Source organism: Lissotriton helveticus, chromosome 6 (assembly GCF_964261635.1).
Source record: "Lissotriton helveticus chromosome 6, aLisHel1.1, whole genome shotgun sequence".
Lineage (NCBI taxonomy): Eukaryota > Metazoa > Chordata > Amphibia > Caudata > Salamandridae > Lissotriton > Lissotriton helveticus.
This window is the reverse complement of record NC_136067.1, coordinates 1942784163-1942809555: the sequence shown is the minus strand read 5'-3', so window position 1 is coordinate 1942809555 and position 25393 is coordinate 1942784163. Positions and strand designations below refer to the sequence as shown.

The following is a 25393-nucleotide window of genomic DNA, read 5'->3' as shown; positions in this document are numbered from 1 at the left end:
ATTCAATGTGTGGAAAATTTTATAACACGGCTGGTACAGACTACTATACACACATTTATTGAACAAATGTTTTAAGATAACCAACTTGATTATAAACAGTGACAATCACTGCAGCATCTGATTAGATTTGATTATATTTTTTTAGTTGCCAAAAAGTGGTTGCCACTGAACACACGTCAGCTGCAAACCCTAAAGCATTTATTAAAAATACCACTACTTACTTAAGAAAGATTATCCAGTACCAATATTAAGGCATTACGAAATTGTGAATTGTGAACTGCGGTGCTTCCCAATTTAAACAATTGTAATTGTACTTAGTCTCTGATTCACATTTTACCACCTTGTCTAAATGCGGTAGGAGTCAAAATTCTTTTTTAAGTGAGTACAGCATGGGTCAGAGCTAAGAATAAGGCAGGACCTTAACTTGGGCATTTCAGGTCTTTTGGGGGCTTGTGTTATATCCATTATTAAAACCTGTAATCAAAATATCCCATTAAATTTAGTTTGTGCATGGGATACATATATTAGATAGGGGTAGTGGGGTGATTCAAAACACAAAAGTCAAAAACAAATGAAACAAGAAGACCCCTCCAGGATTATTATTAGTGTGTGTGTTGATATCCCTTACCAGCACATAGCTATATCTCATGCTAATGGTGACACTTGCCAGCTGCAGGTAAGTGGGCAGCAGAATCTGAGCAGTGAGATCCAGATCTTTTTGCAATTATCTGGGCAGAGGTTTAGGAGCACACTGACCTCATCAGACCCATTTCTTGTCTCTTGCTAGGATTCAGACACTGCTTTGTTTTGCATGGCAGGCTAGGCCAGACCTGCACTTCTCAGTTCCTCCTCTCGCCAACAGACACCCATGGAGAATTGGGATTGGCAGATATTTTAACTCTTGCAAATTTGGTAGTGTGGTTAATGGGGTTTAATTTATTTTCCAGTTTTGCAAAGATGTGACTGCAAACTTTACCCATAAATTAGTATTTTCTCTTTGCTCAGGAAAACAAAAAGGAGACCATAACGTGCCCGAAGTATTCTTATGTCAGGGAGAACGCCTTTAACCGCATGCGCGCTACCGGTTTACCCGCTGCACGCTGCGATACGCAAAAACCCTCGTTACGTGACAAGGTCAGCTCGTCACACGCGCAGCGCAGGTAACGCCCATGACGAGCTGACCTTGTCACGCGCGTCGAAGGGGTTAATAAATGGCATAGCCATATGTGCAAAGTGAGACGTGAGAGGTGCTGAGTTGGGCAAGATTGTGACTTGGAGACCAAAGCAGGAGACCTCACTTGAGGTCATCAAAGGGATAGCTTTCTGCAAACCCAAAGTCCTTTGTGCCTTCACTTACCATGATAGTCAATCAAAAACCCAGATGTGAAAGGACGTGTAAATGATTTGGATTAGGAGGCTATGGGGCACATTATGCCAATATGGGTGTATTATCACCTTTCAGCTGTGTTGATCCACCTTTGCATGTCCCTGAGATCCCTGTAGACACTACAAAAGCATTGAAAGCACCAAAAACCTTGCTTCTGATGCATAATAGTATGGAAGCAAGACTATATTTATAATCCATTCCAGCGCTATGTGTGACAATCTATATATTATAAATGTAAATTGTCTTAGTAGAGAATGAATGTGAAACCAGAGTACTTTTCAGCTTGGCGCATTCCAAATTTCACAGAAATGTATGAAGGACATGACTTTTGCACTTGGTAAAGTTGCAAATGTAACCCGTTCATCTTATGGTCTAAAACAATGTTATGGGAAAATTCCCAGACAAAAAAAGTTGGTTTTGCTAAGTCTCTCTCCAACAATCAACCTGCTTTTCCTTCAACTTTGGTCAGCGTTGCAAACTTCAGAAAGTACACAAACCCTATGAAAGTTCCTAAAAAATGTTGTAAAGCTTGCAGTTTTGAACAAGCACACCATCCTGAATCCCTAATGCAGACACATGTCGCTTCACACATGTTGATGGGTTTCAGGTTCAAGGGATCTCCACAATCCTTCATTTGCAACGGTGGAAATGTTGTATAGATGTGACAGTATAAATACCACAATTCACACCATATGCTTTTTATATGGTTGTGTGCCACAAGGCAATCGAACTGTGCAGTCAGTAGACACACTCTCAACCACCCACATTCATTCTGTTTCCTGAGAGGCTACTTCTAGGAGTGTGCAAAACTAGAATTCCCAGATGACATTTCTGAAAATGACAAACTTCGCAGAGTTGAGAATATTGTCACTTTTGAAACAATATCATCTGCAGGTGAAATTTCCTATTATACAATGAAGCAACAATTAAAGTTATTTCTCAGTCCTTTTTTTGAAGACTTTTCACCTAACACCATTAATAATCATTCACCAATTTTGTAAATTAAGCAAACTTTTTTTTTAAACTCTAAAAAAGTTCAACTTCATCAAACTGACACGCCACTAGACTAAATCAAGATTAATCCAGTTTTTTTCATGCTTATCGGTTTTTTTATTACACCTCAGCTAGAAAAAAAGTTAGTGCAGTTCTAGGAATAAATCAGTGATTTATGATTTATCCTACCTTATCCGTGGGATCCTGATAGAGGACGCAGACGTTTTCAGTGTGCGGAAACCAGAGGAACCGGAAGTATTCTGAAGCATGTAAATGGGTTTCAAGATTATCAAGAACCTGTGAACAGAATAAGGGATTTTGGGTTACCATAGTCATTTCATTTTGACATTATTCAGGGAATAAAATGTTATTTTATGTTATGTTAATTAAATTTATACAGCACACATATACCCTCAATGTGTCTTGGCACTTCCAGTGCTGCATACTGTGCTATGGCTACTGCTTCTAAAAGCGCCAGGTCTTCAGTTGTTTTCTGAACTCAAGAAGGGAGTGAATTTTTCTGCGATATAGTGGAAGGGAGTTCCATTCCTTGATGGTATTGTAACTGAAACTCCTCGCCCCCCCCCTGTTCATCTTTTTGATCCTGACCACCGGCATCAGATTGGCATTGGCCAAACGCAAAGGTTTATTTGGGGAATACCACCCAAAAAGATCCTCTAGAAATGTTGGCCCTTCTTTGTGCAGTGCCGTGTGGGCAATGCAGAGTGCCTTAAACTTTACCTGCTGACCGACTGGCAGCCAGTGAAGGTCAGTGAATGTAACAAGCATATCTGAGTTATTCATTTGAAATAATTGCAGTGATATCTGGCATCTCAAATTGATAAAACCTCCTAACCACCACGGGAGGAAAAAATCAATGTTTTCTATCTGAAATATGCATTGCATGTGTATGTTAAGGGTATGATTATGTTTTAAAAAACATAAAACACCTCCGGTTCACGGACTTACATAAAAATAAAGGTTTGATAGTGAATGTCTCTAATGTGGGATCATTGATATAAAGTTGTCCAAACATAAGGAGGTGGGAAGAAAAATGTCAAGGAAATAGTGGTGTTGATTATTTGGGTGTGTGCTATGGTGGTAACCTTTAATGATGCCCAACACTGGCCAGTCAAAGGACAGGTATCCAGAGGTCACTGGCAGTCCTGATATATGTAGCAGATGCACGGGATTCAGTTCACTGACAGCCATGTTGTTCGACAATGAGTCATAGGTCAGGAGTATTTTTACACATGGTTCTGCAATGTGCTGACTGGCAGGTAGTTGTCTCCACCTACAATTGTTGATTCAGGGATTGTAGCAATAGTGACGTCCCTAAAGGTATTCAGCACATTCTACATCATAGATGACATCATACCCTAAAGTTCTGCATTCCCACTTTCAACAGGTGAAACACTATTCGGAGAAACAATTGCTTTTGTTATGGAATACAATAATTCGTCCTTAATGTGAATAAGCATTGTTACTATTTACTATTCCTGGGCATGGTGATTATGTTACAATTAGCAGATCTCAAATACATGGTAGGGATTTTAGGTAGCTTAAGGTATAATGTTGCAGTCATGTTATCACAGAAGATGTCATGAGACTGATGTAAAATGTGGGGTAATTGGCAGTGCATGGCCGATTTGAGCCCTGGGACCCCATCCCCTGGGACATGGCACATTCTTTTTAGGGAAGGGATGGGGTTTATGCCCTCCTCCCTGTGCCATTTTTGGCCCTTGAGATCATAACTCCCGGGGCCCACAACTGTAATTATAAGGGAGGGAAGCGTGCAGCCCCCCTCCCCAGGTCAATTTTGCCCCCCAGGGTCCCCATCCTCCGGAAGCCTGCACCTTTTGTAAATGTGGATGGAGGCCTCATCCCCTGGTATCTGGCCATTGAGATTTCATGAGTGATGACATTATTGATGTCACTGACCATGTCATGAGTGATGTAATATGTTAGGTCATAAGCAGTGCATTGAGGGGGAATAAGTTATAGTCAGCTCAGATAAATATAATTGCTGAATGTCACTCATTTTGCACATGTGAATTCTGAGCATTCCTGTAACCTTTGTCTTCTTCGGTGGATTTCTAAGGTTTTTTTGTATTCTATTTCCTAACTGTAACAGCCCTGAAACCTGTTTTTGACAGTGAATTTCTAAGGTTTTTAAATTATATTTCCTAACTATAACAGCTCTGTAATCTTTGCTTGTTTTAGTGAATTGCTAAGCTTTTAAACATTTTATTTGCTAACTGTAACCTGTGACCTTAGTGAGTAGGTGCGTGAGTTGCTGTATAGGTCAATTAGTGTGTGTGTGTGTGTGTGTGTGTGTGTGGCTGTATTGCTCTGTAAGTGGGTGTGTGAGTAGTTGTATGGGTCGGTAAGTGTGTCAGTAGCTGTGTGAGTGACTGCACCAGAACAGAATGTCACCTGCCCCTTTATCCTGCAATAGAACACAGTTTTCAACAACATGTCTACCTAACTGGAGTTTTTTCTTCTAGTTAATTACTAAAAATGGCCTCATTAGTTAAATTTCCAGTGCGTGTTCTACATTACATCTGTGCAATGGACCACTACATATGAAGCTGAGGCCCCATCCATCAATCAAATGTTGCTGGGGTCAGAAGTAAAGGAATGCCTTTTAAAGAATGTGGAGCCTAGTTACTATAAAAAGACCAAATTTAAGGGGTATGTAACCTTTACAACAAAACTTTTACAACGACCTACCATTACAACGCAACTTTTACAACGCATACTATTACAACGCATTGCTCTGGGGGGCGCTCTAGGATAGGGAATAGGTTAATTTACTATCCAATAACCTTCCCTAGTGTCCACGGGGACTGGAGTTGGAATAGTAAATTAAACTATTCACTATCCAGCACCCCAAAGCGCTATGCGTTGTAATGGTATGCGTGGTAAAAACCGCGTTGTAAAGGTAGGCGTTGTAAAAGTATGCGTTGTAACGTCATACATCCGATTTAAGGTCCTGGTAGCCGCCTACAAAGTCTGGAAGCAAGTTAGATGATCTCTTCAGTTGGGGTTAGTCTGTTACTATACACCAACGTCAGCTTCACTTCTCTATTTCTGCCCTCCATATTCTGAGATACAGTAATAAGAAGATGTAGGTCAAAAGGGATAAGTAGACTAGGCGACTTCTTTACTGACTCTGAAATCAACTCCTTTTCAGAATTAAAAATTACCTTAGGCTTTCACGATCCGACTTTGTAAAGTTTTTTACAAGTCTGGGATTTTTAGATTTGAAAGAAGAATTCACTGGGCAAGATGATAAATATTCCTCTTATTGAAGCGATTTGTAGGAAGAACAGAATTGAGGTGTTATATGATTGGCTTCAGGAGGCTCAATTAGATGATTTGGAGATCCAAAATCAAAAATGGAATGTAAGACTTAGCCGGGAGGGAGTAGCACTGCAGGACTCGATTAACAAGGCAGATACGATCTTACTTTCATCAATTTTCGGGTGTTGCACTACCAAACCATTTTCAACCTGTAATAATAGCCAAATGTGGCAGGCAAGCAGATGTTAAATGCAAACGCTGTGGCGGGTGTGCAGGCGCAGATTCTTAGTGTGGGCCCGAATCACAGAACTAATTTAAGACAAAATCCTAAACTTACTACTTTTGGTATTCACAGAATTTAGGATTTTGTCTTAAGTTTGTCGTAAGACAAACTTAGGACAGACTTAAGACAGACTTAAGACAGAATTAATACAGAATTAAAACAGACTTAAGACAAACTTAAGACAGACTTAAGACAGACTTAAGTTAGGATTGTGTCTTAAGTCTGTCTTAAGTCTGTCTAAAGTCTGTCTTACATTTGTCTTAAGACAATCTTAAGACAAAATCCTAACTTCTGTGAATACCAAAAGTAGTAAGTTTAGGATTTTGTCTTAAGTTAGTTCTGTGAATCGGCTCCTGTGTTTTTTTGTGCCCTAAACTCGGACAGATTTCGAGGGAATAGAACACTTGCTGACCGATATTATCGACACATCTGTTACCTTCGCACCCTCATTGATGCTGCTCGGTATAATAGATGAGATGGAGCCTGGTCGACTGTTAGGACTGTATTTGCTATTTGTACCAGCTGTTGTAGCTCGACTATGTATTGCATGTAATCGGGTTAATAGAGAGCCCCTGTCTTTTGAAATTTGGAGGACTAGTTTTTTGGCAATTTATAATTTGGTGTTTAGTCTTTATATCTGTAAAGGATATAGGAAACAGCAGTTAGGGGAAAAGTTTGGGTTAAACTGGCTGAATGATTGAATCTTTAGGAAATGTGATATCCGCTATGAACTGCTAGTGGTTCATTTTTTTTTATCTCATGCATAACAGTCAATGAAATAGTGTTTTTTTAGCCCTATATTTTCCCCCACTGAGTTCTGTTTACATCTTTCCTTTTAGATCTTCTTTTTCTTTTTGTTTATTGGTTATGCTCTTTGGTTCTACATGTCAACTTCTGTGCTGATTGCTCCTATGTTTTATGTTTCTCGGTTTCCTCTGCTTTTTAATTAAAATTAAAAAAAGAATATTTGGAATCAAATGCAATGTTTTCCTTTTCATTGGCTTTGGTAGAAGCCATGAGTTCAGTACAGGTCTTTTTGCTAATACTGTTTTTCGCCTTGGCAATCGCCTTTGGGCAGATATCCTCTGTCTTTACCTTTTTCACAGAAGATGATGTATAAATAGATCTCATCCTGCTTCATTATTGGATCCCTCCTGGGCTTACTTTCTACATCTTCCACTCTAGCCTTCAGGTACCTGGTAGTCTACTGCAACTCTTCTATTGATTTCTCCATCTACTACAGTTGGGTCTCTGATTGCGTGGATGATGTTTCCACTGATGTAACTCTATCTGTGCCCTTTTCAAGGGCAGTCCTTACCAGGTTTAAGTCAACAGTAAAGCAATCCATTCTGGTTTCAAGTGACAAGTAAGAGCCTGTTTAATGGTGCGGGGGCGGGTCCACTACACTGCCACACCGCCAAACCCATGGTGAGGCCACCCATCAAATTAAGAGTTCAACTTGTGTCTAAATCTAGATCTAAATATAGAAGGCGAATTAGTAGAGGAGGTAAAAGAATTGAAGGTAACATTACCTGAGATCCTTGTAAGTCTGGGAGCCACAAAGGGCAGCAAGGCGGCCGGCCCAGATGGAATCCCGGCAGATTTGTACAAGGCAAATATTGAATTATGGGGCCCAATACTCGTACAACTTTTTAATGCAGCTCTTATAAGGGGACTGAGTCCTTCTTGGTTCACATCAATTATCGTACCCATCTATAAGAAGGGAAATAGACAAGACTGTGCCTGTTATAGGCCAATATCCTTACTTGACTCATCAATAAAGATCCTTGGCAGAGTGATTTTAGCTAAATTGCAAAACTGGGCGGAGGAGGTTGGGGCAATTAGTGATTTACAATTTGGATTTCAAAAGGGTATAGGAACAACAGAGCAGGGTCTAAATTTATTTTTGATCCAGCAGAAATACACTGTGATCAAAAGGGAGCGTTTGTACTTTACATTTGTTGATCTTACATCGGCTTTCGATTGCGTGTCTCACCATAAATTATGGGACTTGATGTCACGACTGGGCGTGGAAAAACCGATAATTCAATTTTTAAAGGAGTTATACTCAGGAGCAACTGCCGTTGTGCGCTATGGCAAAGGGGGGAATGTAGTAGGTCTTTTGGAATAGGGCGCGGAGTGCGCCAGGGGTGCGTCCTGGCGCCCTTCTTATTCCTTATCTACATAAATGGCCTGGAGAATCATCTGCTGCAAGAGTGTAGGGATATGCCTAAGATTGGAAAGAGATTCATCCCTGCACTGTTGTATGCAGATGATGCCGTACTAATGGCCCGTACCCCCATGGCCCTACAGAAAATGATAACATCTTTTAATCAGTTCATGCTCAATCTCGATTTAAAAATAAATTGCAGCAAGACCTTTTCCATGAATTGTGGCACACGCATTAAAAAACAAATGAAACTGATGTATATAAATAACTCCCCACTAGAAAGAACATCCACCTTCCCCTATCTCGGAATCCTGTTCCATGAAACTGGTTCCTGGACAAGTGCGGTGAAGGCAAGAATGCTCTTGTTTTCCAAGACAGTCATGGCACTGAAGAGTTTTATACGAAAACTGGGAAAGAAACCAATCAGGGAAATTTTAACCATTTATAACGCAACGTGTGTATCTGTGGCATTGTATGGAGCTGGTCTCTGGGGCTATTCTAAGACAAAGGCACTTCAAACTGTTGAAAATAAATTTTTAAGGCACATCTTATCACTACCAGAGAGTACAGCGACTTCTATTTGCCATGACGAGTTGGGGTTGCCCTATATTACTGACACAATTAGAGTACAACCCATTCTCCTATGGCACAGAGTCTGGACTGTGAATGAATGTGTATTAAATCGTGCCATATTACAGGATGTCTTAAAACTGGGGAGAGTAAACGGAGTCGAATGGCTAAATTATATTAAAACATTCCTGAAGGAAATAGACCGTTCGCAATACTATGATGATCCGTCTTCCATGGTACTCATCCCCAGAAAAGCACTGAAAAAACTTTGTATGGACTGCCTTAGAGATAAAAGACAGCTTGTAGAGACTAAGAAAAACTCTGTCACTTCTCACCAGTTAACCTTAATAAGTGACAAACTACAGCCATATCTAAGTTTACACATGCCCAATCATGACAGATTCTTTCTAACACGTTTTAGAGCTAATATTGTTTTTAGATTATTTACCTTCCCTGAAATGAACTCGTGGTCCAAGGAATTGCCCGCATGCCCTGGTGATGAAAAATCCGTACAATCTAACATGCATGTTTTATTTTTCTGTAAATTTTATACATTTCCCCGTAGAAAACTGATTGTCCCTATTTTAAAGGAGATGAATTTGTACAGATGTCGCCCAGCGTTTTTAGAATTGCAAAAAATGGACAATGTTTTTTTTTTTTAAAGTATTTTTATTGTAAAACAAAGGGTTTTTCTGGCACACACATAACACAGAATACAGAATACAGAAAACAATTAATGCATATAATAAATCAAAATTATTATCGAGAAACAACAATATAGTACTAAACATAATCTTCAGGACATAAAGAAGAAAAGAGGTGGAAAAAAAGACCATTGATCAAATTAATAATACATCAAACTACATTTGCATTTAACCTTTCCTTCCATCTATGTACCGGTTCCCAAATTTTCCTTCCCCATCTTTTAATCCTTTTACCTTTTTTCCCAAATATACCTTTTTCGAGGTTAAAAGTCCCTAATAATAAGGCAATCCACTGCTGTATTCCCGGGGTTAGGGGGTCCAGCCAGACTCTAGCAATCAGCAACCTGAGAACTGCCATCGCTACAAATATAAATTCGCTATGTTCACCTTCGCAGTCCCGAACTCCCAACATAATTACTGTCGGCGTTAGAATCACATTTAAGGCAAGTGTGTGAGCCATAAAAACCTCAATACCCTTTAATAAGGGCCTTAATTTGGGACAGGTCGCAAAAATATGTATACTATCTGCGGCAATAGCATTACATCGCCAACAATTAATCCCTGTAGTTGCGCCCCACTGTGCTATGCGATCTGGAGTATGGTAAAGTTGATACAGCGTTTTGAAGTGTTGCGATTGTAAAGGGGCAGAATAAAATACTGAACCTCCTAACTCCAAAGACTTCAAGAAAGACTCGCTCGAAGTCCCTAATTTTCCCTCCCATTTATTACCAAATCTGTCAGTATCGTCCTTCTTCGTCTCAGCCAACTGGGCATAAAAATACCTAATGGAGCAGACCCCACTTTGCGCTATTGCTTCCATAATGTTGTTTGTATTAAATCCACCTGCTCCACCTTTTTTCTTAGAGAGAAAACTCCTAGTCTGCAGATACTTAAAGAAGCTATATCTTGCTATATTAAATTTAGCCATCAGATCTGAAAATTGAAGTATGTTACCATCTGAGTTTAGCATATCTCCTATATTTTTAATACCTTTGCTGTTCCAATCTGCCATAATGGTATCCGAAAAAATTAAAGGTGGTAAAGACTTATTCCTATACAAACTAGTATACCTGTTAAATCTCCCTAGTCCGAGATTTTTTGCAACAGCAGACCATACATTATAGGCTGAGGCCACAGTCTTGAATCGTGTACGTTTGTAGTACGATAAATCTGTACAATTTAAAAAAGCATTTGCGGAGTCTTTACCCAGAACAATTGAATAAATCATAGTTGAGGTAGCTTTAACTTTCAAATCCCCTTCGTTTGCTCCGATTAAACCTTGGATATATTGTAATACCGATGCCCAATAGTAGAACCTAAAATCAGGAACCCCCCAGCCTCCCCTGTCCCTTGGCAGAGTCATAAACTTATATGCCCGTCTTGTCTTCCCATACGACCAAATAAATCTGTTAAGAATCGACTCTAACTTGTTAAACCAAGTAGACTCAAAAAAAAGAGGAATTGTACGAAAAAAATAAAGAAATTTAGGAAGTATGAGCATTTTAATAATATTAGTGCGGCCCACTAACGTAAGCCTAAGATTATTTATCCTCAGCAAGTCTGAACTAACTTTCTTTAATAAGGGCGAGATGTTCTGTTCAACTATTGTTCCTAAGTTAGAAGAAATTTCAACCCCAAGGTAGACTGCTGCAGGGACCACTCGTGGATCAACACATTGGGCTGCGCTATTTTTAATAATCTGTGTTTTGGCACTGTTAAGCTTATAGCCAGAAATATTGCCAAAATTTAGGGCTTCTTGTTCTATTTCACCTATTGCCAATTCAGGATCAGGGGTAATTATCGCGACATCGTCAGCGTATGCCAATACTTTAAGTACTATCTCGTTTACGCACATGGGAGGAATACGGGGATTAGAATCAAGATTGCGTAAATACGGATCCATATACAATGCAAACAAGAGAGGAGAGCTAGGGCAACCTTGCCTTGTTCCTCTCTTAATCTGCACTGCCGTTGTTAATTCCTGATTGATTTTAATTCTAGCTATTGGATCCCTATAAAGCACCTGAATTGCTTTTATAAAATTGTCACCAAACCCCAAAGTTCTCATTAAAACCCACAAATATTCCCAGTCAACCCTATCGAAAGCCTTCTCGGCATCTAAAAATAAAGCCGAGACAGGGCCGCCAGAAACCTCCATGGCATCAAAACAGGTAATCACAGTCCTGACATGTTCTGTAGTCCCTTTCCCCGGGATGAATCCATGTTGGACTGGGGTAACTAATTTTTCTATGACAGCTGACAGCCTTGTAGCCAGAATTTTCGAATAGAGCTTTACGTCAGTATTCATTAAGGCTATAGGTCTATATGACCCCGGGTTTGTGGCTGGTTTACCTTTTTTCAAGATAACTATAATTTCAGTCTCGCCCCATGATTTTGGAATTGAGATATCTCTCTGGGCTTGAATGAGTGTATCCAGTAGCTCTACTCTAAAAACTGATATAAAGGTTTTATAAAATTCGATCGGTATCAGATCAGGTCCTGCAGCTTTAGAGGATGGGAGATCTGATAAAGCTAGAGACATTTCTTCTAGCGTTATAGGGGCTTCAAGTATGCTATTTTCCTCCGGATATAATTTCCCAAGTTGAATGTCTCCTAAATATTCCCTGATTTTATCAATATCAACCTCAATCTCTCTGTCATATAGTCCAGTGTAAAACTGCCAAAATTAATTCCTTATTCCGACAGAGTCAGAGATCAAATTGCCTGAAACATCAACTATATTTTTAATGTCCCCTGCGTTGGCTTTTTGTCTAGATCTAACAGCAAGAATGTGGCCGACCCGCTCGCTAAGCTCACAGGCCTGCTCCTTCTTTGTTAAGTAACTAACTACTGTCTTGTTAGTGATTCTTTCCGCTATCTCCGCCTTTAAAACCGTGATTTCCAACAATTGTTGATCCAGTGGGAGCCCCTTCATGATTAACCTACTTAACTCAGCCTCAGCATCCAGAAGGGAGTTAACTTGCTGATCGAAGATTTCTCTTTCTTTTTTCCGTCTATGTGCTGAAAAACTAATTGTCTCTCCCCTGACGCCCGCTTTAAAAGCATCCCAAATATAGGCACTACTAGTGCTCCCCAAATTATTAAGCCAAAACTCACTAATCCATTTTTCCATGTGAGTACAATAACCCTCGTCGAGTAACAAAGCTCGCTCAAATGTCCATCTATATGGTTTCCTACGTAGCCCGTTTATACTTAATGACAATAACAGTGGGTTATGGTCCGAAACCAAACGGGGTAACTTCTTAATCTGCGTGTTAGATAACAAAACATTGGAAATTAAAAAATAATCCAGCCTTACTGTTATATTGTGAGGAGCAGAAAAAAATGTATCGCCATCTATCTGTGGGTGTAAATTAGCCCATACATCTGAAAGAGCATTATGCCGGGCCATATCTGCTATCACCCTATGCACCCTTTTCTTCCTCCCCATATAGGAATGACTCAGCTGTAGCTCAATATTTGCTGGTCGGCTGATGTTAAAATCTCCGCAGCAAACAATTGGCTCCACCCAAGTTGAGAGCTCATGATCCAGGAATTGAAATATATCTGGGTCATCACATGTTGAGCCATAAACGGAAATTAGTGTGAACCTAGCACCTCTAAAACCTATTTCTATAATTGCCCACCTACCCCAGGTATCCTCTTTGCTCCTAAATACTGTACAATCTACTCCTCTCCCCAAAATCGCTACCCCACGAGTTTTGGAGGCTTGCTTAGTATATGCTAAAACTTTAAAGCCAGCCTGTACTAGCAAAAAACCCTTTCCTCCCTCCACGTGAGTTTCCTGTAGACATATCAGATCAGGAGACATTGATTTGCAAAATGCTGAAACACGCAACCTTTTTTGAAGATCATTAAGGCCACAAGCATTAAATGACAGAATTCGACAGGTCATCAAAAAACATCAAAGAGTAGCACCAGCTTCCAAGCCCATCTCTTAACCAAACCCACCACTTCCTTTTTTCCCCATTTATACAAAACCTGTAACTGCCTCAAATTACAATTTACTGTGTATAATGTGTGCCATTTATTTCCCCCCCTCTTCCCCCTCATCCTCCCTCCCACCTCCCTGAACCCCCCCAGACTACCCCTCCCCCCTCCCCCCCTACAGGCAAATAGGTCACAAATGGACAATGTTTTTACTGTTGCCTCGTTATCGGAGTATTTTAAACAGGTTTTTAAATATAGGAAATCAATTTGTTTAAATGAACTGTAATAGTGTAAATACTATGTATTATATTAATATCTTCCTTTCAATCGCTGTACCATTCAGAACTGTAAATGAAATGTGACTGTCTGTTGCTTTTATGGTTATTGCTTTTTTAACCGAATAAAGTACTTTTTTTTTTTTTTGTGTCTGGTGGGCTTTTTTTGGCATTCCCACGGCGGTGCCTTTAAAAACAGGTACCACAATGGGAACTTGAAAGTCAGTGCTGTGCAGTAACTGGTGTGCAGGCACAGGGCATGAGGCACAAGAGGGCCTTGTAGGGCCCTCTTTTTTCCTCTTCGCCAGTGTTTCCATGGAGTTAAAATCTCCGCGTAAACCCTGGCATAGAGGAAACTCATAATGTGCTTGGCGGGACCTCCGCATTTCAGTCTCTGACTGTTGCGCCATCTCAAGGGAACAGCCGTTCCCTGGCAGCGGCCCGAGTCATAATCGGGCAGCCAAGAGACCGAATCAACCCCTTAGTGTCTGCTATTGATGCTAGCATATCCTTAAGAGTTGACTCAGATGCTTGCTGGCAGCATTCAGATGTCTGTTGAGATTGTGCTGGCTGCATCAATGCCTGGCCCCTATATGGCATCTGTTTGTCGATTTTATTTGCTTGAGATTGCTTTGGAACCTTCTCTTTTACCATTGTACAGTTCTAAGAGTGCAAAATGGTTAAGTACTATTAAGGTATGTACACGTCAGGACAAAACCTCCCACTGTGCATCAGAGCCTCCTTGTGATGCAGCAAATCAGGTCAATCAGGAAAATCAGGTCAAATGTGAGGCACCAGGTAGGGAATCCTTCTTGCTTCAGCACGTTTGTTGACTATTATTGCCTCATTTGCTTCCCTTTTCTCTATTATACACAACAATATACTCACACTATCCTCTCCTCCACATCAATGTGTTGTACCTTAAATAGAGCAGCTCCTTTACTGCCACTGTCACAGCCATATAAAGACTGAATTAATGTGAGCCTTTCTGATGTTGTCTTGGGTCTCTTTAGTAAGAGCTAGTATTGTGGCCATACCTTCAGCTTCTTACAGAGTCATTGTTACGGCTCTCAAATCAGTCTCCCATTTACTGTCCATTTGCATGCTGCAACCACTCCCGCCACACTCTGGAAACTTGGGCGGGTGGTCTTCATTGCACAGCCCCGCGTCTCACAACCATCTTTAAAGGCCCGCCGCTCCCTATCGCTGCTATGGCGCCATCTTGGAAACTGATGCTGAAGGGAAGGATCTGCTGATCTTTGGCTTTCGATCCCCTCTCCAGGTTCCCACAGTCCTGCAGGTAACACAACAAGCATGCCCCCGTCTCCTCTCCAAAAACAACCAAATCATTTTCTCCTCCCCTATATGTTTCACAGGATAGTTTGCCTGTTTCAGGAGGTATTCAGGGGACCATAGAGCAATATTGTCCCTTCCTACATGTCTCTAAATTATGGTCTAAAGTTAAAACCCTATACACTCTTACATACAGGAGAACACACGTAGGTCATGAAAGCCAAGCAGTCAATGAGCATACCAACGAAACTGGTCTTTAAGCCAAAGGTGTTAATATATTCAGTATTAACTAGGCCTAGGCGGTAAATTCCGTTCTGCTCGTGGAATTTGCGTAATTTGGGTAATTTCGTGTTCCACGGAGAATGCGGAATTGCCAAAAATTCTGCCATCCGCAGCTTTGCAGAATTTTTTGCTTGTTCGCGGTTTCAAAATGCCTGTTTGCGAGATATTTCCCCCTGAGCATGCAAACAGTGTTCGGGAACAGGAAAAAAAGCATCACAAACGGGCGGAACAAGCAATTCTGCGTGTTCGCAGAACTTCGCGTGCTCGCAGAGATTTTTTACCATTTCACTGAGCTTTGCGTAGCGCGACTACGCAAATTCCACCCACTCCTAGTATTAACTACTTTTGCTCAGAACAGGTCCTGAGTGTACGGTGTAGGCAGAGGCCCTTAACAAACTCTGGATCTTCAATAGCTAGAAATCAAATTGCCTTTTCTGTATGATAATGTTATATGGTCCTCCACTGCGATTAAATTCCTTACAGAAATATAAATCCACAAACCCTGCAGCAAAATGTCCTTCAGGCTGTCAGAGAGGCTTTGTAACTGGGGCAATTTCAAGTACAGAGATTTACATTAGCATTGTAATGGGAATTGATACAGGCGCTTAGAAAAATCAATATTGCGTGTTTAGCACTGGAGAAGCCATTACAGTCTACATAGTGTGAGGAATTACATGCATTAAAACAGAGCAGAAAATGATAGATTTAAAACTGGTGATAAACTGAGTGAACAAGGCAGCAAATGAATGGAGCTCTGAGGTCTTATGTGTTGTGGTGCGGGGAGTCCCCAGTGGCAACTACAACATTTTACCCAAATGGGAACTGACAACGAATGCATGTAATATAGAGTGAAATACCGCCTTCGAAGTGTACTCTGCTATGTAGCGGAACTAGCAGCCGCAGGCGACTTTTTTGTTGGACAAGAGCTGAATTATTCTATGTATCACTGCCTGTGAGGCTGTATCTTGATGATATATTGAAACTATAATACTTTTTTTTTTATTTAGCGCTTAATGTCAAACTGATATCATTAATCAGCACTTTGAAAAACAAATGTTAATGTTACCCAGTTCAAGGATACTCAGAAAAAACATGACGCTACGACACAATGCCAGTCAAACCGGAGATGGAATTTATCCCTATGAGACAGATATATATACAACTGTGATACAACAACGACTCAGCAAATGATGAGATTAATGAGTGTAAAACTGGAAGCCTTGAGAAAGCCCCAGGTTCAATAGCCCTCAGGGGTGAAACACGTGTTGGCTGTTCTTGGATATGGATCCAATATTCTGATAATAAAGAGGAGATATGAAAGTACAGGTATGAATCTCAGAGTTCTACTGTAATGTATCACCGTGTACCCATAATTTCCTTAGGACAGTGTCAGTGAGTCGACTATCAGGATGGCTGGACCCATACTGAAAGATGAATTTTAAGAAAGCAAAAACTGAAAAGTTGCATACAAAGCGGCAACTTCTTGAATTCATTACTACTTACAGTGCTGTTTAACCCGTTCGCTGCGGGTGTCGGCCGTCGGCCGTCGCAAGCACTACCTCGGTAGTGCTGTGCACGTCCGTTGCCCGACGCGGCCCCGCTTATTTTTTAGAACGTTCCGCACTGGCGCGGAACGTTCGAAGCAGTTAAGGCGTTAATCTAGTTCAATCCGCAGGGGATTGAGATCAGTCCATTGATGAAGCAGTGTCAGTCATTTGATATGTTATGTTGTGAATACACACCCACAGTTGTCTAGTTGAAGAAGGAAGGAGTCAAAGACGTTGTCTGGATTTCCATAGGACAACTGCGATATCTTTCAGAAGTGGGAACTGACCCCACTCAGTGATTGCCTTGTCAGGTTAAACTTTTGTGACTGGATGTTGTTTTTGGGCCCAAATCAGCAATTTTTAGCACTGCTAAGTTGAACTTACGTGTGAATATATCACTATTCGGGGCAAATTCCCATTTGTAGTCACAAACAATGTATCGTTGCCCTTGAAAATGGACTAGCCGAAAAGAAATTCCACCATTATGGACCCATTTCTGTGTGAGTAAATCTACTGCCATTGGCTAATTTGTGGAAATACCTAGATGGATCAAAGAGAAAAATTGCTCAACATCTGGAAAGGTGTATATTTATGGGTATCTTGCAAAAATCTGCAGATAGTTTCACAACTTGAAAATCTTCCAAATATATTTTTTTTGATTCCTAAGGGCAGCAGTAGGGGCACATCCACAAAACTGATGAAGGTGTATGTAAAGGGTTCTATAAAGCAGAGTATTTTCCCTTTGGAAGAATAAAAAAAGTTATAAGTGCAAATGTACTTTTGTGTCATATGTCTACATATCGAAACATATAGATGTTATAGTTCAACATGTGGATGTAGTTGCACAAGTGAGTATTCCTGGAAATCTGTGACAGGTCAAGATGTTCAGGACTACTCCAGAAATTCTTTGTAAATTACTAAATTGTTGTTTACTTGCTGTAAACATAGGAGTAACACTATAGCAGAACAGTTCTATTTTTGTCTGCAAAGGTTTGTATATTCAACACGTTTGTTATATTGCTTGCTTTCTAATGGCATGTGTTGTAAAATCATGCGTGATTGTATCATACATCATTCTCTTCCGCCATTCCACCACTGTGTTGCCTCGTCTGCTTCGCACCCACAACTTATTTGATTTTTTTTTTTAAAAAGCACATGAGCACTATGTCCAAAAAAGCACATTAGCATTATATCTAGAAAGTGCATTTTACACAACTTTTATTTACTAATGTATTTGGGATTAGTAAATAAAACAAAAAAATGCCTGCCTCATTTTGTTGGTATGCGCATATGTGGTGACGCACACCTACGAAATGACGTGACACCGCATCCTTGCTGTTTAATATTATTTCAAGCCAGGTTGTACAGCAGCCACGCTGCCGTACAGCCTGTTGTACAGCATGGGTGAAAGCATTACCAGGCCAATAAGTCTCAGAGGAGAGAACTACTGGCTTTGCCTCTTTGTTTTTTATTTGCCTTTGAACTAGATTTTGGGTTGTTATGTTACACAAGTGTATTTGGTTTGGTGGTCCTATTGTATTGTTTATGATGCAGTGTTGTTGCCAACTGCTTTTGTTTGTTCTCCAAAACATGTATAATCATAGGGATGGGGGAGGCAGAGTGAGAATCCTTTCAGTCTCCGTAGTTTACTCTCTTAATCAGAAGGGGGAAAGGATCACTTGTCCTGCTTAAGCCTTGGGTTTACAGGTCGAGGAAGTGGTATCTCCCAACAAATATGACCCTCATACACGTCTATGTTGGTAACTTCTCTTAAGCGGTATATACTGTGTCCCCGCTTTGATACACGTGCGTGCGTAATCATTGGATCATTTTTTGTATGTGCACCCTCCACCAGGAGGTTTTGCCGTAGGTTTAAGACAGTAGTGATTGTGGAAAGTGGGGGGTCTAGTGGTGGTGTCGTTATTAAAAAGTCCGGACAGCCAGAAAGAGACAATTTAATAAATCTGGATTCGGACTATAGATAAAATTCTGGGTGCACTCTTCGAATTGGTAAGGGATTCAAGTGCACTATGTATAAGGTTTAAAAAGAGGTCAACATGTTTCAGCCTTGGGTAGTCAGAGGATCTATAGGCTTTCGTCAGGACCAATGGGGGTGAAAAAATCGTAGTGAAAAATTGTGAGAAGAATAAAGGGTTATTGACCTGATTCTTCGTGAGTTAAGGCTTCATTGTACCTGCAAAATAGAAAACATACACACAAACAGCAACAAACAGGGAGATGGGGTATAGGAAACACATAATTATGTACAATAGTACCCTTATAATTGTAAGGAACTAGAAAATGGCAATACTTTTCATCATACTCATTTCAGGCGTCAACTCATCCATTGTCATACTTCGGTGGGCAGAGGAGAATCGACTAGTACTGTGGTGAGGTGCCCATAGTTTTATCATTCTACTTGGTCTTGTGCGTGGTCTATGGTGAAAGACACTCTAAATATGGCCGCCTTGTGATTGCGTTTAAGTACGCTACATACATTCCATGCTAGATTAGTAAGTATTTTGAGCGTATGATATTCACGTACAAACAACAGACTAAAACATGCTCCTGGTGACCAAGGGTTGTCCATGAGTCATTATCACGTGATTTTGTGATGCGTGACTTGGTTCGTAATAAGTACACTATTTGTGCTTTCATTTTGGGTGCGTACCTTATTTTTTCGGAAAATTGCTTCCTCTGGGAGTTAGGCTGGTCGAGAGAGGCCTTACTACGGGGTTAAGAGAAAGGTGTTAAAGGACGAGGTCTCTTACTTGCGGTTTGTTGTGTTCTCAACGCGCATGGTTTTCCCGATTACCTTAGTGCCTTCTGCTCGGTCCTGGCAGCATGTGCTGACTCTGCCTGTCATCACCCGGAACGAAGGCTAATGCGGTTCCGGGTGGATTTGTACTCTGTAGCGGTAGAGATAGAGAAAATACTCCAACTCCCGGGTTGATCTACAGATGGATTTAATCTTTTGAAATGATATGCTACTTTGTACAAAATAATAATAATAAATTTGTTTACATATGAGATATTTTGCCCAAAACAATTATTATTAATTGTGTTTGATTTTGGGGAAGTTTGCATTAAGATCTTAAGGTGGTAGTTAGACGGGCTGAATTGTCATTAAAATTTTCTTTTTAATAATTTTTAGTAGGTAGGCTTAGGTAGTCACGACGATTACTAGACTCTGGAAGGAAGCACATTGGTTTAGATGTTGATCTCGTGGGTCACTTGGGCGAACATCTATTGATGGTCAGAGTTCTAGGACCACTGGGGTGATGCACTCATGGCATAATGCTAGGACTGGGACTTTTGGTTATTAGATCATCTGTTGAGGGACAACCAGGGAATGGAATCGTTGAGACCAAGGGTATCTGTCTTGAGCCTATGGACCCAACGTTGTTCCTTCTCGAACAGTATTTTTGCTGCATTTCTGTCTACTGTCTCTAGAGTTTCTAGGATTACCCAATGGAGGTCGTTTGATGTAACCTAATCCTTTGTTCAGGACACTCATTTGATTCTCTGTTAGTTCTAGTCCTGTTAGATTAACTATTAGGTTATCGGACCTTGTCCCGTGTTGGCCAGTAGTTACTTCGGCCTCTACGTTGTCCTCTCTTATTCCGAGGAAATTTCAGGAATAAGAGAGGACAACGTAGAGGCCGAAGTAACTACTGGCGCCCTCCATTTTTCCAAGACAATGGACAAGGAATACCATTCCATCCATTCAACCCCCAGTTCCAAGGGTGGCCAAACCCCTACTTCCCAGTACCCATGAACCACCAAATGCCACCACAAGGTGCCCAAAATTACCAACAAAGCCGTCCTTTTTTAGGGAACGGCCAGAACAACCGAAGGTCCAGGCAAAAAGGAGTAACCTGGTCCGACCAGACACGACAGGTTCAAACCAGAAGTGTCACCAAAGCCAACACGGGACAAGGTCCGATAACCTAATAGTTAATCTAACAGGACTAGAACTAACAGAGAATCAAATGAGTGTCCTGAACAAAGGATTAGGTTACGTACCAACCCCAAAAACAGATGTTTTCAAAACAAAGTGTGAACTCGCAAACTTTTGCCGCACGTTGAAATTGAAAGCTTTTTTCAAAGGTGAACAGCAGCCCCAAGAAGGAGATACCACCTTAAGAAATAAATCCAACTTTTGCCCACTTAACTCACAAATACCCATTGAGATTAGTGCTTTTGAACAGGCTATCATGAAGGAGGTTGAAGAACTGAATCACCAACTTCCAAGACCATTCCAGAATCTATCAAAAGCAGAAAAACTTGCTCTGACAGAACTGAAGGACAACCATGACATCATCATAAAGCCTGCGGACAAGGGCGGAGGTATAGTCCTTTTAACAACAGAAGGATATGACAGACAATGCATGGATCTACTAGCAGACACTAAATTCTATCAAGTGATAACGACCGACCCAACAGCGCGTTTGCAAAGAACAATAGCCCTGATGATTGAAGAAGTGGAATGTAACAACTGGCTATCCAAAAAAGAGGCTGATTATCTGGTAACCACAGCACCAGTTACGCCATACTTTTACTCTTTGCCCAAGACACATAAAGGAAGGGTGCCCCCACCGGGAAGACCAATTGTCTCGGGCATCAATTCCATTCTAGAGCCACTATCACAATTTGCAGACCAGTATCTGAGACCATTGGTCCAAACCACGCCTACCTACCTAAAAGATACACGAGATTTGATTAATATGCTACAGAATTTCGAGTACTCGGAGAACAGCATGCTCTTAGTAGGATTAGACGTCGAAAGCCTCTACACAAGCCTTCCACAACAGAAAACCTTAGAGACACTCGAAACAATATTGTCCAACACCAGTTGGCCCTACCGAACCCCAAGACATTTCGTACTGGAATGCTGCAGATTGGCCCTTATGGAAAAAAAATTCAAATATAAAGACACTCTCTATCTCCAGCAACATGGTACATCTATGGGCAGCACCTTTGCGCCAAGCGTAGCCGGTCTGTATGTGAGCACCTTTGAGCAGACTTACATACACAATGCAAACAACCCCTTTTTTCGTCACATACTCTTCTGGAAGAGATATATCGACGATATTTTCTTAATCTGGAAAGGAGACAATGCATCACTAACAGATTTCCATAGGTGGTTGAACAATCAGGACGAATGCCTGAATTTTACATTTACATCTAATGCGCAGAGTCTTGACTTCTTAGACATCACAATCTTCTCTGAAGAGAACACTTTACAAACAAGAACATTTTTCAAGCCTACTGCCAAAAACAGTCTGCTATCTTTCAACAGCTTTCACCCCCGACCCTTGAGAGAAAATCTTCCTTACAGTCAGTTCTTACGACTAAGGAGAAACTGTAGCTCCTTGAAAGACTACAAAGCCCAAGCAACTGATCTCTGTGACAAACTTACAGCTAGAGATTACCCTAAGAGAATAATCAATTCCTGCAAAAAACGAGCCAGAAACCAACCCAGAGAGTCTCTACTTGAAAGTCGCCCAAAACAGATTGATGACAGGACTACATGTGTCACAACCTACAGCCCGATAACAAATCAGATGAAGAAAATAATTAACCGCAATTGGAAAATTATAACATCGAACACCTTGACCTGGTCTAAGCCAAGATTTGCGAACAAAAGGAGCAGCAACATCAAAGACCTACTGGTCCACACTAGACCACCGCCAAAGAAAAAGAAACAACAACCAGGCCTATGGAATAATCCTCCAATAATTGGACACTATCCATGCGGCACCTGCATAGTTTGTGCTACTACAGAGCCAACAAAAGAATTGCAGTTACTTCCGAACTTCCTATGGAAACTGAAGAAACACACTAACTGCAATACGAGCCACGTTGTGTATATGATCACATGCCCTTGCAATATGAGATATATTGGGATGACATGCCGCAAAGCAAAACAGAGACTCTGTGAACACCGGAGCAACGTTAACTGCAAGAAAAGCACAACAAAGATGTCATCTCATTACAAAGAACAACAACATACATCAAACGACCTCCATTGGGTAATCCTAGAAACTCTAGAGACAGTAGACAGAAATGCAGCAAAAATACTGTTCGAGAAGGAACAACGTTGGGTCCATAGGCTCAAGACAGATACCCTTGGTCTCAACGATTCCATTCCCTGGTTGTCCCTCAACAGATGATCTAATAACCAAAAGTCCCAGTCCTAGCATTATGCCATGAGTGCATCACCCCAGTGGTCCTAGAACTCTGACCATCAATAGATGTTCGCCCAAGTGACCCACGAGATCAACATCTAAACCAATGTGCTTCCTTCCAGAGTCTAGTAATCGTCGTGACTACCTAAGCCTACCTACTAAAAATTATTAAAAAGAAAATTTTAATGACAATTCAGCCCGTCTAACTACCACCTTAAGATCTTAATGCAAACTTCCCCAAAATCAAACACAATTAATAATAATTGTTTTGGGCAAAATATCTCATATGTAAACAAATTTATTATTATTATTTTGTACAAAGTAGCATATCATTTCAAAAGATTAAATCCATCTGTAGATCAACCCGGGAGTTGGAGTATTTTCTCTATCTCTACCGCTACAGAGTACAAATCCACCCGGAACCGCATTATCCTTAGTTCCGGGTGATGACAGGCAGAGTCAGCACATGCTGCAAGGACCGAGCAGAAGGCACTAAGGTAATCAGGAAAACCATGCGCGTTGAGAACACAACAAACCGCAAGTAAGAGACCTCGTCCTTTAACACCTTTCTCTTAATAACCCCGTAGTAAGGCCTCTCTCGACCAGCCTAATTCCCCGAGGAAGCAATTTTCCGAAAAAATAAGGTACGCACCCAAAATGAAAGCACAAATAGTGTACTTATTACGAACCAAGTCACGCATCACAAAATCACGAGATAATGACTCATGGACAACCCTTGGTCACCAGGAGCATGTTTTAGTCTGTTGTTTGTACGTGAATATCATACGCTCAAAATACTTACTAATCTAGCATGGAATGTATGTAGCGTACTTAAACGCAATCACAAGGCGGCCATATTTAGAGTGTCTTTCACCATAGACCACGCACAAGACCAAGTAGAATGATAAAACTATGGGCACCTCACCACAGTACTAGTCGATTCTCCTCTGCCCACCGAAGTATGACAATGGAAGAGTTGACGCCTGAAATGAGTATGATGAAAAGTATTGCCATTTTCTACTTCCTTACAATTATAAGGGTACTATTGTACATAATTATGTGTTTCCTATACCCCATCTCCCTGTTTGTTGTGTTTGTGTGTATGTTTTCTATTTTGCAGGTACAATGAAGCCTTAACTCACGAAGAATCAGGTCAATAACCCTTTATTCTTCTCACAATTTTTCACTACGATTTTTTCACCCCCATTGGTCCTGACGAAAGCCTATAGATCCTCTGACTACCCAAGGCTGAAACATGTTGACCTCTTTTTAAACCTTATACATAGTGCACTTGAATCCCTTACCAATTCGAAGAGTGCACCCAGAATTTTATCTATAGTCCGAATCCAGATTTATTAAATTGTCTCTTTCTGGCTGTCCGGACTTTTTAATAACGACACCACCACTACACCCCCCACTTTCCACAATCACTACTGCCTTAAACCTAAGGCAAAACCTCCTGGTGGAGGGTGCACATACAAAAAATGATCCAATGATTACGCACGCACGTGTATCAAAGCGGGGACACAGTATATACCGCTTAAGAGAAGTTACCAACATACACGTGTATGAGGGTCATATTTGTTGGGAGATACCACTTCCTCGACCTGTAAACCCAAGGTTTAAGCAGGACAAGTGATCCTTTCCCCCTTCTGATTAAGAGTGTTCTCCAAAACAGCCAGGTCATCCTGTGTTCCTGTCCTGAGAGGCAACTGTACACTGATGTAGCATGTAAAATGTTGGAGGTGAAGTTCTGCCAGGCATAAGATGGCGCAAGCTGAGCTGGGTATGGGCTGAGCAAAGAGCAACAGTGCTCTGGGTGGAGTGTGTGCAATACACAACTGGTTCTTGGGACTTTAATGAATACAACTAATGTATGCATCTGTCAATTGGTGGACAATGGACTTCATACCGAGAACTGATGAAAACAAAATCAAGAGTGATAATATATTCTACAGACTACAGATGTATTACTGCCAAGAGGAACGATACCAATAGTGCAGCAGGTACAGTGGAACTGGGGCCCAGAGGCTTGGGGGGGCAACTGAACCCTGATTAATGCTGTCATTTACTTCCCAATCAGGGAGAGAGAGATGATTTACCCTGTGAGCACTAACGTCATGGCTACCTTACTTCATCTTTGCTACATGATTTTGGAACACAGGTGTTAATATTTATGCAAAGCTGCTGTTTCAAATTGGATCATGACTAAAAGAAGGCTACATATAATGAGTGGGATTATAATTGTGCAGACATTGGACCCACTAGTCAGTTAGTCAATCAGCTTTATTTCGATAGTAAAAGTATCATAAAAGCATTACATAAAAAACATTACAATAAAACCATGTAGCTTAAAATCGAATAACTATCAGATAAGAATACAACACTTTCCAATAAATTAAATAGGAAGGTCCGATACATGACCACAATTAAACAATACA

At 40.8% G+C, this 25393-nt stretch overlaps 1 protein-coding gene across 1 annotated transcript in view; it reads right to left on the bottom strand.

Moving 5' to 3' along the window:
* Positions 1 to 25393, bottom strand: part of LOC144763910 (L-gulonolactone oxidase-like) — an 802559-nt gene that overhangs the window by 190532 nt on the left and 586634 nt on the right. The window contains exon 7 of the mRNA XM_078649945.1: positions 2570 to 2677. Coding sequence (XP_078506071.1) covers positions 2570 to 2677 — 108 coding nt within the window. The remainder of the gene's footprint in view (positions 1 to 2569; positions 2678 to 25393) is intronic.